The sequence below is a fragment of the Trachinotus anak genome, unplaced genomic scaffold (genome assembly GCF_046630095.1).
Source record: "Trachinotus anak isolate AG129_WGS33_773 ecotype Australia unplaced genomic scaffold, CSIRO_AGI_Tana_v1 ptg000032l, whole genome shotgun sequence".
Lineage (NCBI taxonomy): Eukaryota > Metazoa > Chordata > Actinopteri > Carangiformes > Carangidae > Trachinotus > Trachinotus anak.
In genome coordinates, this window is record NW_027273883.1 from 8235128 (window position 1) to 8248704 (window position 13577).

Below are 13577 nucleotides of genomic sequence, written 5' to 3' on the forward strand. Positions count from 1 at the left end.
GGATAATGCACAGAACACACTGTCAACACTTTTCATGGGGATATTTCTTCAGTAGAAAGTTCACTGGTAGGTCTGTATCGACTGTAGAGTAACTTGCAGATTGGAGAAAGAGTTTTATTGCCTGAATTAAGCAGCAAAAATGTGAATTTTGTCCACTTCTATTGTACTGGCATGGCAGCTGAAATCACAGGGATGGATATCTTAAAGCCTGGGCAAATAAAACCAAATGTATGTGTTGGTACATAACAGATTTTTTTTTTTTTTTTTTTTTATCTGGGTGAACTGACTTAAATAAAAACCAATTAGTTCCCCCACATAAATTAAACCTACTATCAGTAACAAATGATGTCTCAAGGTTTACCTTTTGCTGTAATTGACACCTTATGCTGTTTGTTTTAAGAGCAATACACACTTATTTAACATGTACAGTATTGGATAGTAGTAAATAGATACTGGGATCAAAGAAACTGACTATGAAATGTTCCCCTTTTTAACTGGGGTTTTTCCCACAATGCATCTAATAACTAAACTTGGAGAACAAAGATCTATTTTTCATACTCTTTCTTAACCAGGCCGCACTTTCGCTCTCAAACTGTTACTATATATCGAGGTTAATGTCATGCCCTGCAGCTGTGTGACTACCACGCAGCACTCCACTTCTAACCGCCATTCCCAAAAAGACTATTCGTTAGCAAACCTCCAGGGTCATTAACTTTAGAGATGGCATTGGTGGTGGGGGGACAGGATGGCCTGTGTGAGTCGTCAAATAAATTACGAGGCTTTTGACAAGAGAGGAATGCCTGTCTATATCTTTAAAATCAGAAGGTCGCCCACTGCCCACCCCGGAGCCCTGCCACTGCACCCCGGCATAAGAGTCCCGTTGCTGGGGGGAATGAAAGGCGAGCTTGAGGAGGAACAGTGGCTCGTCTATGCCTGGGTCGCACAGTCAGATAGGGGTCCCGGAACTGCGCACACAGTGTTTTGACCCCTGGGCTCTCCTCAACGACCTCCACCCCCTCCGCTTATGGACGCTGGGCCTGAGGGTCCCAATACAGACACGCTCTCTCAGTGGTGTGACGCAGTAGCGGAAGGCAGGGAGGTGTAGGAGGAGGGCGTAAAGGAAGAAGGGAGGGAGAGTTGGCCGAGGACATTAGTCACTCTTTTACTGCTTACATCACAATTCTGACATGAATGGTCAACACTGAGATGTCAGCGATGAACCGCTGACGCAAGCTTGTGCGACTGTTCACACTTCATGTGTTCACTACACTTAAAAACATCCTCATCAATGTTTCTACTATGACTGATAGAATAATTTATATCACTCACACAAGTGTTTTACTGCTATCAGTTCTGAGTTTTAAATGAGAACAGAACCACGTGGGCACCTGTCATCACTCTTTCCCTATTTTGGCCCATCATGAGGGTTGGCTCACCTTTTCTCTGGTCAGCAGTGTTTGGGCCAAGGCCTCTGGTCGCTCTCCCGCAACCCCTCCACCTCTCTCTCTGCGCGTGGTGACATTTTTGCCTGGCTCTCTCTCTCTCCGCTCTTCCCCTCCCGTGACTCCCAGGAGAGGCTGATGGATGGGCCCTGTTTATGAAGCTGCTGCCACCACAGTGATCAATCAAGCCTGGGTCACTGTGATCTGCTGCTGGGCACCAGGCCTTCAGTCTCTTCCACACTATACGCTCAAGGAAATAACCACATACAGTTTGTTAGTTCTCACTACATGCACATACATGATCACAGAGGTTGAGGGAGACAGACAGCACAATAAACAAGTAGAAATGGTCACATATTCCTCAGAAAAGGTGTTTTCTTGTACCTGAAATATGGTGCTTCAGTACATTTTAGACAGACTAGAAGTCTTGACTCAGCCAACTTAAATTTTCAGGACAGGTACGATGACAGGAGGATCAACAGAAGAGTTGGCCTCAGTGACAGACAAACCAGGGATCTTCATATAGTGGGGCTTCAGGGCTTATCCCTGCTCCACCACGCCACACTGTCAAACTGATCTGCACAAGCACACACTCTCCTAATTCGCCAAAGACCATCCACCTGTGTGAGGAGATAATCCTGTGAAAGCAGAATGATGTGAGGACACTCGTAGGCCTTTCTTCATGGAAGATATTTTGATGTGTCACAGAGAAACACAGGTGAATGAAATGAATGATGGCTGAATTCCGTGTAGCTGCTTCAGTCCCAGGGTCCTGGTATTGTTCCTGTTGGCTCACTGTCATGGCTTACTGGGATTACACCTGTGCTTCTTATTCTATTACTATCACAATGTATGCTGTGAAAAAGTCCCAAAATATATGGTGTATGGTAACCTGATGACCCCCCCCCCCCAAAAAAACCAAATGAGAATAAAGAAAGTGATATAGCTGGAACAATAGTTACATGTGTCTCTCAAGGGAGCCTTTTAACAGAGGTGTCATTGTGTAAGCACAGCTGCAGCTAATAACATTAATAATCTGTAATTTTGATTAAAGTGAGTTAATGAGCAAGCATTGACGATAGCATTATCAGTGTTTGCTAACCGACACCTAAATCACACTTAATTTTATTAGGTGCAGCTGTGTGTTCAGCCGCTGCCGCATGTGAAAAGGGTCTGCCGGAGGTGTGTGCTGCATCCTAAGTCTAGGGCAGCTACAAAGGTGTGTCCTTCAGAGGCTCTGCTGAACGTGTCTCAGCCCCAGCAGTCCATCTGTGGGATTGTTGTCAATGTGCAAGTCCAAAAAAAAAAAAAACATGTCAAGTTTATCAGTATTAAGTTGCTCTGCAATGACTCTGAAGTGAAAAAAAACAAACTGCTAAATCTGACACTGGCTATATACTAAGATAATTGAATATACATTCATATGTAATATGTATATTTTCATGCCTGGCTTCATTTATTTAAAACATTGTTGCTTTTGTTGGTCCACATCAGGTACCGGGTACAAATATAAACGAATGCAGAGATGTGGCACGGACATGTTATATGATGAGGAAAACCTGCACGCAACATTCATCAACTTACTCACATGCAATGGCCTCGAAAATCAAAATCAGATCAGAAGAATTTTTTTTTTTTTGTGGTAGCTTTGAAATGGACAATCATTGTCCTTTATGACAGGTTTGAAATGCGGAGGAAGGGGTCAGCCTCACTATTCAGTACCTACCGAACCAGGCACTTGTTAGTGACGCACACAAACACTGAACACATCAGTGACAGCTCACACAAAATGTAACAGCTACAATTTAACACTAAAGATGGTGGGTCATACCAGTAGCTCTTGGAACCCAGCTTTGTCTATGTACTGCAGGTTACTGTGCCCCCAGCCACCAATATTTTTTTTCTAGCTTGTGGCGTAAAGAACATTAATGCCACCTACTGGTTCAAGAATAAAATACAACAACTCAGCTGGCTGGAGCATCTACCCAACCCCAAGTTCAGATTCACCCTGAGGGCTCATTGACAAATCATTCCCTTTTCTCTTTCTCCTCTTTTAAAGTCTCCCCAATTCCTTCACTGGCAAAAAAACATAAAATGTAAAATCTACAAACTGCTGTCCCAACCACGGGTTTTCTGTAAGTCAAGAAATCACATCAGTTTGCATGTTCTTCTGATATTTATTAGAAAGAAACAAAAAGTCTTAGATAAATATGTACAAAATTGGACAGCTGCAACAATTTCTGAGGAAAAGAAAAATGATCCCATGTCTGGAACCAGTGCTATGGTCTAGAAGTCCATCAAGTCACCAGTATCTTGTTGGCAAAGTTGGTAAATTTTCCCCAGTGTGATGATTACTCCCTTCTCAGCGTTTCCTCTTGGCCTCAAACTTGTAAATCGCTGCGGCACTGGCTGTCTCCTTTTTTACCTTCACTTTCTTAGTCTTGTCCTGGTGCAAAAAGAAAAGGAAAAAAAACACAATTTACTTATTTGACAGTTCATACTGAAATGAGAATAAGCAGCATCAGCAATGGAGATGGTCATTTGAAATTGAAACCAAAATGCTTATTGTGATGAAGAGCCACCTCCTCCTCCTCACCTGTAGGTCCTTGCGTGTCTGGATCTTCTGGCTGATGACAAACATTTTCTTTTCTCTGTCGATTCTCTGGGAAAGGATCTTATACTGGTGTTTCCTCTGCCTGGCAAGCTTCTACATGTACAGTGAGGAGAAAACATGAGCCATCAGTGGATTGAACTGCAGAATCTTAAAATAATGAAGAATTGAATTTGGATCACAGTAATTTTCCCTTAGGCTTTTCAATACATCTGAGATCTGTCAGTTCAGATTAAAGAGGAAAAATGCTGTAACTGCGTTAACCACAAACGCAGACCTTCACACTGTGAGGCTCCACAGCTCCCTGGATGGTCTTAGTCTCCAGGGTTTTCAGAGTTGGTCTGTTGTACACTCTGTCCACCAGCTCAGGAGCTGTGTTGAGGTGGTTTGCCAGGTCGAAAGACTCCACTGATGAGACGCAGAGAAAAAAAAAATCAAAACCTTTTAACTTGACCGCATGAGGACAAGGATAGTGTCTGTGCACATCAATTAAATCAAAATGAACATGTCTGTACCAAGCACTCGGTTCTATTTATCATCCACCAAACATTTATATTTACCATCTTTCTTGGAATCAACAAAAAACGTGTGCTTGTTTTTTTGTTTGCTGTCGGCATCCAGAAGGTGGAGCTCTCCTTTCAGCCTCTCAATTTTCTGGAGGCAAATGACAAACAGACAGAGATGACATGAGGAAACAACACTTTAACTTTCCAGTGAGAAGACTGGTAAACTGTAGAACACATCTGCAATTTTTAATTAATTTAATTTTTAATTTAATTTAATATATTTTTTTTTATTTTTCTCTGTTGACTATGTGCACCGCTTCCGGCCGCTTGTTAAAGGCCACAGCAAAAACAACCTTAAGTAAAAGTAGTACTATCTAAATATTAGCCCAACCAGTACTGCAGTTTTGATGCTGATACTGACATTTGAGGAATGTGATAATGATATATTATTACATTTTTGTTTATTTGTTTGTTTGTTTAATTTCACCTCAAAAAATAAACAAAAATCTTGATAGAGTTCCCTTAGATGTGTTGTTTAAAGAATTGTCACCTAATTACATACTAAACAGGACATTTTATAGTTGAAAAATGACCCTGCCAGTGCTCTCTGGTGGACAAATGAAGTAAAGGAGACACTGTTACACATCAAGCTTAGTTTGGCCTCTCAGTACTTCTTGTTAATTATTGCAGACATAAAAGTGACATCACCAAACGTATTTCAGCTAGTGGATGGCCTGTGTTACAGTGTTATTGTTAATGGTTGAATATAAGATCAGTTTGGAAAAATTTGATATTCATTGGTGTGATGACATAATGTAAATTGAGCACATGTACCTGTGATGCATTCATATCCAATGATGCATTACAGGTGAGTTAAACCTACCGAAGCCTCTGCGACCCTCTTCATCTCCACATATTTGATATCCTGCGTCCTCATCATTTTTTTCTGCTCCTCTGTCACTTCCACCTCCTCCTTGGGTTTTTTTGCTACGTGAACTCCATCCTGCCATAAAACAACGTATACACATGTACTCCAGAGGCCTCAGATTAAATCCATGCACGACAGAATTTACAGGAAGAGAGCAAAGTGTGTATGGTCTGTGCTGTGTATGAGGGAAGATGAGCATCTGGTGGCTGTGATCATGATACTCAGCTTACCTGTAGCTGAGAGCTGATCATTTTGAAGTAAAACTCATCTGGGTTCTTCTCCAGGGCTTTCTTTCGCAGAGCAGCGAGAGTGTTCTGCTTCTTGTGGTAGTCACTATTAAAACGTAAAGAATTACACAGATCATTAATAGGCTCAACCATGAACATGATTTTGGATCCAAAGCCTGGAAATATTAAACATGTTACATAATATTGGATGAACTCACTCTGCACGGAGCTTGTAGTCTTTCTTCTTCTCCAGCAATCCCAAATGTTTCCTGAAACCAGGCTGGACAAACAAAAATAATGCAGTTCAGACACATGATACACTTTAAATATAAATATTTCAAATATAAAAATGTCACAGGAACATAACCTCACATTTATTTGTCTGGCTACAATCTGTAGTCACATTTAAAGTCCATGTACTGGGGCACTTCCTACCACAGCAGCTAGCTGACGACACTCTGAAACGCTCACCTGAGATCTTTCATGGTGGTTTCTCTGTCGGGATTTCAGCGCTTTCCTGAACGAAGACATGTTGGAAAAATGTCCCTTGGGTGTAGAAAAGTAAAATCGTTCAGTCCAAGCAGATATAGTTTGTGAGGTCCACACACCCTGAAGCCTCCGTGCTGCTTCCCTGGCGGCGGAAACACGTGGTTTCCTGCCTGGTTCAGCCCGTGTTGTTTTGTCGTTTCGCTCCCGCAGATTCGCCACTCGGCTCATCCTGAAAACATCGTAGAGCTACGAGTAATGAGCCTGGTTCACCATTTCATTTAAATTAAAAAAAATATATAACTTGTTTTTAAAGGGGAACTGGAGCGTTATGAGTCATCTTTTCGATAAAATAGACTGCTTTGAATTTTATGCAGCGGGTTGTAGAAGCGGGTTAAAAACACAAGAGGGCGCAGTTGTACATCAGCCCGACGCAGGTTCCCCCAAACCATGAATATCAGACTGTGGAATCAGAGGTGCTTTTACTTTACTATCAAACAGGGTATTTACATTTCATGTGACACTTCTAACACTACATTTGAGAGGAATTTTTTTTTTTACTTGGACTCAACCAGTCATTAAAATGTTACTTAGTGTGTTTATGCATCAATGATATTACTGAAGTGATGTCATATATAATAGTCTAACACTCATGAGCTATCCTGCTGAATAACATACTTTTAAATGCATTTTCGCTGATTTAACCACTCTGAGTTTGCATGCAGGAAACATTTCATGCAGTATATTATATTGTTGTAGTGCTAGTGCTTTACTAGCAAAAAATCATAATACTTGTCCAACCACTGGTATTATGTTCATAAATAATTTAGAAATACGTGCGTAGATGAAATTACAAAAACCTTTGAACAAGTTAATCACTCGGTTTTCTTAATGTTGTTTTTTTATCGAATAACCACATGTCATTTAAGTTCCAAGCCCTGTATTATTTCAATTGGCTTTAAATATTCAAGATCTTAAAAGTTGCACGACAGGGCTTACTGGCAAAGGGAAATGGGATTAATCATACTCAGCTCATAGTCAATAATCAACTAGAATACCAATGCAATTGGTATTGGCCATTCTCAAGCTGTATACAAGCCGGACTTGGCACCAGAAGACCTAAAACAAGCAAAGGTCATCACAGTGCTGCTGACTTAATATGTTTTGGCTACACTGTTCATGCACCAAATTATTTTGGTCATTATAATGAATGCCTGCATTTGCCAGAGTGCAGAGTAACACTAATTGGTAATAAGTTTATGTTTTTCCAACATGGATATTTACTGCATGTTTCCTCTCAGGTTCCAGACCCTTGTTTTGATTTATGTCCTGACCAATAGACCTAAAAGAGACTACAGAGAAATAATATTTCTAATGCTAACATATTGTTGGTTTTAACTAATAGACTGATTGATTTTAGTCCATATGCAAAAAAATATATTCATATGAAAGGCTTCTGTGCACTTTTTTTGCGTCGTACTGAGGGAAAAAAGTATTTCAGGGGAAACACCACTTTGCTCTGGGGAAAAAGGCTATCTACTTCCTGACATAATATGCTGGGGAGACAAAGGCAAAGCTGCAATGGCACCAGTCCCCTAATCTCACCCAGACTCCCAACTCTTTGTGGATGTGAGAAGAAGCCAGCAGGACAGAGAGTTATATTCCACTAAACAGCCATTTTTCCCCCATGGCAGCTCACTATCCCCACTTCAACCGCAAGGAATTTGTTTTATATGTGTGAGATTTGCCCGGCATGCAGAATGTGTTGTGGGTGATGAGACCTATGAATGGGATCAGTGTTTCCACATTATGTCACAGGCTTGTTTATCAGTCTGATGGCTAATGACCCTGATTCCTGTGAAGGTTTCAGCCCAAGGCCCGACTGGTCCACCCACCCAGCACACTAACTTGTGTTTAACTAGGCAAACACAGACGGCAGCTTGAGCCAGAATTTACGGGTTAAATGTCTGCATTCTGACTTATTGGGCTCCATGCTGTTTAATTCATGTGAGTATTTATCATTACAAGTGAAATGCCTGGTGAGCCACGGCAGGGGTAAATACTACTTTGGAAATCAGGGGCTTGTAACAAGCTGATGCAAGAGCAGAAGGACAAGAGGTTGTGCGTTTGTTCAGGGTCAGCAATGGAGGAATGCCCTTGTGGGACAGATGCAGAGCCGTTTGGTTTTCTAATATGACCCTGTAAAAATAACACTGCTGACATATTGTAAGAGTGCTGCACTTGGGCTGAGCTCAGGGCTTTGGTATGTCTCCCCTGACCATGGTTGGTCCTCATCTGCAGCGAGCCGCCAGGCCAGCCCAGTCAAAAAATGCATGAGCCAGTAGTTCCTCCTGTGTGATTATTTAGTTGTACCCCCTTAACTTTCCAAAGTAAAAAACAACATAGATTCAGAAGTCCGCCAGTTAAATAAGTCCCCTATGGACTGGTGGTGGAACATGTTTTGAGGTACTAGTCCTTTACACATGTCCATTTTCTGCTGATTTATACTTTTTACACTACATTTCAGTGGGGTTACATATATTTGACAGCTACAGTTGCTGATTACTTTTCAGATTAAGAATTCATATAAAGAAAGATATGATAAGCTCATAAAATACGATGTATTTTCAAAGATTACACCAGGGATTCCCGGGCTTTTTGGCTTGCAAACAGTGTCTAGTTGGGGCCACTGGTTCATTTCAGATGTGTGCATGTGTGCAGTTCCACCAGTGTTTTCCCCTCTCAAATTCTTTACTGATTTAATGTAAATAACTGGCCGAAGCAGGTCCAGTATTTCATAAAACACAAAGGATAGAAAAATTAAAAATAGAATTCATATTTGTGTAGCAGAACTTAAGGCTGTTTTTTTCCCCTTTCCTATCCAATTAATCATCTCACGACCACTTCATCAAGGAGCAACAGTAACATTATGTATTGATGCCTTAGTATTAACAATTTAATAATGATTAATAATTACTTGTAATTGAGTATGGTTTATAGATTGTGGTATTGCTGCTTTTAATGAAGTGAAAAATCTGAACACTATTTCCACTTTTGTTACTGGGCATTCACAGCTTCACTTCCAAATATTCCCCTCTACGTCTTGATACCTGGTCCCCAGCTGTGACAATAGGTGCACTCCATAGTACAAACTCTTGTAAAACAAAGAATATCCACAATTATAGTAAGTGCCAATACATTGCTTATTTTCCCCGCTTGAGTTTTGAGAGTGTATATTGTAGCACCTGTTTAATACTCTAGACAGTCACAGCAGTGAAGTGGTGAGAAGTGGATGGGTTTCAGATTAGGCACAGTATACCTCAAGTGCTCTGTAAAAAAGCTGTTATTGCTGGTATCATCAAAATGTTCTTCCATTTGATGCTCTTTTATTTTGAGCTTATCTTTAAAAGCCAGCACATGACTTCACATGTCCCTGCTGAAATCGAAAGCTCCAAATACATTCTGTGAATGCATTTTCGGTATTCACACTCCCTTTGATGTTTTGTACATAGCACCACTTTATAAAATAATAGTTTTGTTAACCTACATAATGGCAGCATGCCACTATTTCCACATCACAAACGGTATGTGAAGAAAATAGACGCATACTATCAGATATACAGACAGGTGACAAAGTAAAGGAAACACCTGAGAAATTAGTGGAGAAACAAATTGATGATTTTATGAGTCTTAAAATGATGTGAATCATACGCTGTCACCAGATCTCAACCCAATTGAACACCTGTGCGAGATCTTGGACTGACATGCTACACAGTGCTCTCCATTACCATCATCAAAACACCAAAAGAGAGAATATCTTTTGGAAGAATTGCGTTCATGCCCTCAGTAGAGTTCAGAGACTTGTAGAATCAATGCCAAGGAGCACTGAAGCTGTGCTGGCAGCACGTGGTGACCCAACACCTTACTACTTACCTTGTGTTGGTTTTTCCTTTAATTTGTCACCCATCTGTATCACTTAAGTGGGACTTTTAACTACATAATTGCTTCATTATTTTGCTGCTCAGGGCCATGCTACTCATTAGCGTTAATTTCACTCAGGTGTTCCAAGACCACACATCCAAGAGAATAGGAAAGATTTACAGTTAAATTTCATTTAGCAGAGCATGACAGTCACTTGACACATTATCATTACTGTTCACACAGTGCATCAAAAAGTAAAGTATGTTTTGTATTGGACTCTTCACTCACCAAGGGCTGAAAATATCTGAAATAAAATAAAGTTTTTATCAGTGCTTCTATATTAGGACTTTTATAAAGTTTCCATTGTGACAGTAATTTTTTTTCATTTCATTTCAAGCATTAGAAGTGATCATATGTTGAAGTGATTACTCAGTTAACCTGTTACCCCTTTAACTTGTTTTTCAAAAGTAAAACAGAGAGACGTTTCATGTAAAAGGTAAATAAGAGCAACCCTCAACTTTTTCTTCAAAGAAATAAACAGTGAGAGAGTCATCAGGCAATTTCTCCCATGATGAATTGACAGGCATCTATCCTCTAATTTGTTGTACGCAGTCTGACGCCACGCCTCAGAGTGTAAAATTAGAATTTATAATTAGGGCATTTGAGGGGTCAGACCAGTACAGACCAGACTCACTCAGTTGTCACAGGATCATCAAAGACGAGAGTCACATCTTTGGGCAGTTATGTAAAAGTCTGTTTTGAATTGGTTATGTCATGTGTAACATTTTGCAGCTATCACACAAAAAAGACAAAGATAACATGATGATGCCAAATCCATTAACTATACAGAAATGTACATAATTGTGTTTAATGCTTTTAATTTTCAGTGTGCACAGAATTTACAGATGTTGAATAATATACATTTTCAAACCTAAAAATTTTAGTTAAAAGGTTTAATCCAACAATAGTGAGGTAGTACCAAGGGTTTTCCAGCCTCTTTAGTAAGAGACTGGACACCAGTGTCATTTTCCATGAAGTGATTACGTCTGTCTTTTCTGACTTCCCTGAAAACTTCAGTTTCCACATTAATGTCTTTCAAGTGCGACATCTTTATTCTTATCTACTGTGTGTGTTTGATGGATTGTTATGCAGACAAAAAGCACAACAGTTCGCTAATACACTTTGCACGTCCAATTAGAGCCCTCTTATAACTGAAAAATAAAAGGAATAGTGACAACACTTTGTATCTCATTTGTACATTTTCTTGTGTAGCTGGATGAGTGTGTGTATGATATTGTGAGTGTTTACATTAATATACTGAAGACATGAATGTGGGTGAGGGTGGTATGATGCAACGACTACTGGGCAGGTATTGGCCTGAGTGGCAGAAATCAGTTAATTATTTCCAGTTACTTTTTATTAGCTTTATATTAGATAAGAGCACCAATATCTCTGTCACGCTGCTAGATCCAGCAGCCAGTCAGCTTAACTTAGCATAAACACTGGGACCAGGCCTTGCCTTTGCCTTTCTGAATGACATCAGGCTTTTTTAACTTTCCATCAAGCTATAAACACTTTTACCAATCTCCTATCTGTCTGTTAAATATGAAACCTCGGTCGCAGCTGGTTAGCTTAGCTTAGCATAAAGATTTCTTGCTAGGCTACCAGTGGTGACTCTGGGACATCACTACTCAGAACCAAAACATACTCTGGCATGTCACCCAATAAAATGAGGAATTGATGCTTTTACACTTAAGTTTCGGTGCACTAGATCAAACAAATTAGATATAAAATGTTAATTAGTGAGCTTTAGAAGTGCTGGTACATGGATTTTCTTACTGTTTGACAAAGCCATGCTAGCTGTTCCCCCTGTTTCCAGTCTTTGTGCTAATCTTAGCTAACTGGCTGCCGGCTGTGGACATATATTAAACACACAAACTTTCTAGCCTTCAGCAGAAAGTGAGTAATATAGTTTCAAAAATATCAAACTATTTCTTCAAGTGTTGCATTACAGAATTGGTCTTGCAGATGTTTCCTCTATGAATAATTCTTTGGGAAACACTGAATTTATGTAACATCATTTTGGATGACTACAGTCTTGGTATCAGCCGATAAAATGTCATACCAGTCAAACTCTAGTGTCATTCTGTTTGAGATACAGCAGTTAAAGCTGAAAACACAAACCACAGAGATTGCATGGTGACTGGTAAGATGGATTCTGGCAACCACTCTGAATCCTTTATGTCATGAGAAGCAGGACAACAATGCCATCTATCATGGGGCGGTACCTCTGTCAACAATACTGTACCGTGGGCACATACTGATAACAGCAATGACTCAAATGGTCAGATGTAAGGTTCCTTCCATGTGTGACAAAACGGCACCCAGCTGCATCCAGATAAACGTCACTCCCACTTGAGTCACAACAGAAATGAAACATCAGAGCTGCAGAAAGGAGCCACACTGTAGAATCGGGAACTGATATTCAACCCCTGGTTTGGTCCCTGTTTGGTAATGTCAGGGTCAACAAAGGATAGTCAACAGAGGTCACAAGTACATACAGAATATAGAAAAATATAAGTCATGTGGCTGTTCAATTTCACCAACTACATTAGAACCCAACATTTTAAGGGCAGAATACTGAAAGACAACAACTAGGGGGGAAAAAACTGACCTATGTACAAAATATGTGACCTTGACCTTAATTTGATCCTTCAACTTATTCTGAATCGGATACTTATTTTACCTTACCCTGAACCAACCTCTACGCCACACCTGCACAACCTATTTCTAATTCTAAACCAAACTGTAGTTTTTTAGACATTTTACTTACATTCAGTGGCAGTAGATATTCAGACTATCCAAGCAAAGTGTCCCACTGTGCTTACATTCTCGGTGTAAGTAGCTCTGAGATGACCCACCATCTGATTCAAAGGTGAAGCAAAGTTGAACAAAATGAGGAACATGAGGAGGTAGGCTAATTGTATTAATGTAATTTGTGTTACGAAACTTTTTAGTTTTACCATTGTTTGTTTATGGTTTTTCTTCTAATGTAGATGGTTGATTTATTTGCCTAAATGGTCACTTGATTTTTTGATTGTTTGATTCATTCATCAATGGAAAATTCAAATCAGTCCTAAGAGGCACAGAAATCCAGGCAGCATTTTGGTCAACAATCCCTCCCTCAGAAACCTTAAGAAAAGCAGGCTTGGCCTGTCCATCAATATTCACCAGTAAAACATAATTTTTTTTTAAAAAATACCTTGGAAATACACAACACCAGATCACTGAGACACAGGCCCTGCTCTCCGATGTGGGCTTCTCCCTGGTCTCGTTTGAAGTCGCTGGTGAGAGGGAGGGAGGAATGTGTGTTTTTTTTTTTTTGAGGGGGGGCGGGATCTTGTGACTCACCACCAACTTCCTCAGTAGTAGGACAAAAGTAACCGGCAAGCTGCA

The 13577-nt window shown here is 40.2% G+C and overlaps 1 protein-coding gene and 1 long non-coding RNA gene across 3 annotated transcripts; both read right to left on the reverse strand.

The window, feature by feature from the left end:
* Positions 1 to 3599: 3599 nt before the first annotated feature.
* On the reverse strand, positions 3600 to 6396 carry utp11 (UTP11 small subunit processome component). The gene is made up of 8 exons (XM_071469462.1): positions 6186 to 6396; positions 5933 to 5994; positions 5718 to 5820; positions 5443 to 5562; positions 4614 to 4707; positions 4331 to 4461; positions 4039 to 4149; positions 3600 to 3888 (listed from the first exon to the last, which is right to left on the reverse strand). The coding sequence occupies exons 1-8, from the start codon at positions 6243 to 6245 to the stop codon at positions 3805 to 3807; spliced, it is 765 nt and encodes a 254-aa protein (XP_071325563.1). The 5' UTR covers positions 6246 to 6396; the 3' UTR covers positions 3600 to 3804.
* Positions 6397 to 11285: 4889 nt separating this feature from the next.
* Positions 11286 to 13565, reverse strand: LOC139613109 (uncharacterized). Of its 2 annotated transcripts, none has more exons than XR_011686685.1 (3): positions 13145 to 13565; positions 12955 to 13045; positions 11286 to 12625 (listed from the first exon to the last, which is right to left on the reverse strand). It is a non-coding gene; the product is annotated as an uncharacterized lncRNA (long non-coding RNA). The 2 variants fall into 2 exon arrangements; XR_011686686.1 differs by having other exon boundaries at positions 13384 to 13497.
* Between the last annotated feature and the right edge of the window lie 12 nt (positions 13566 to 13577).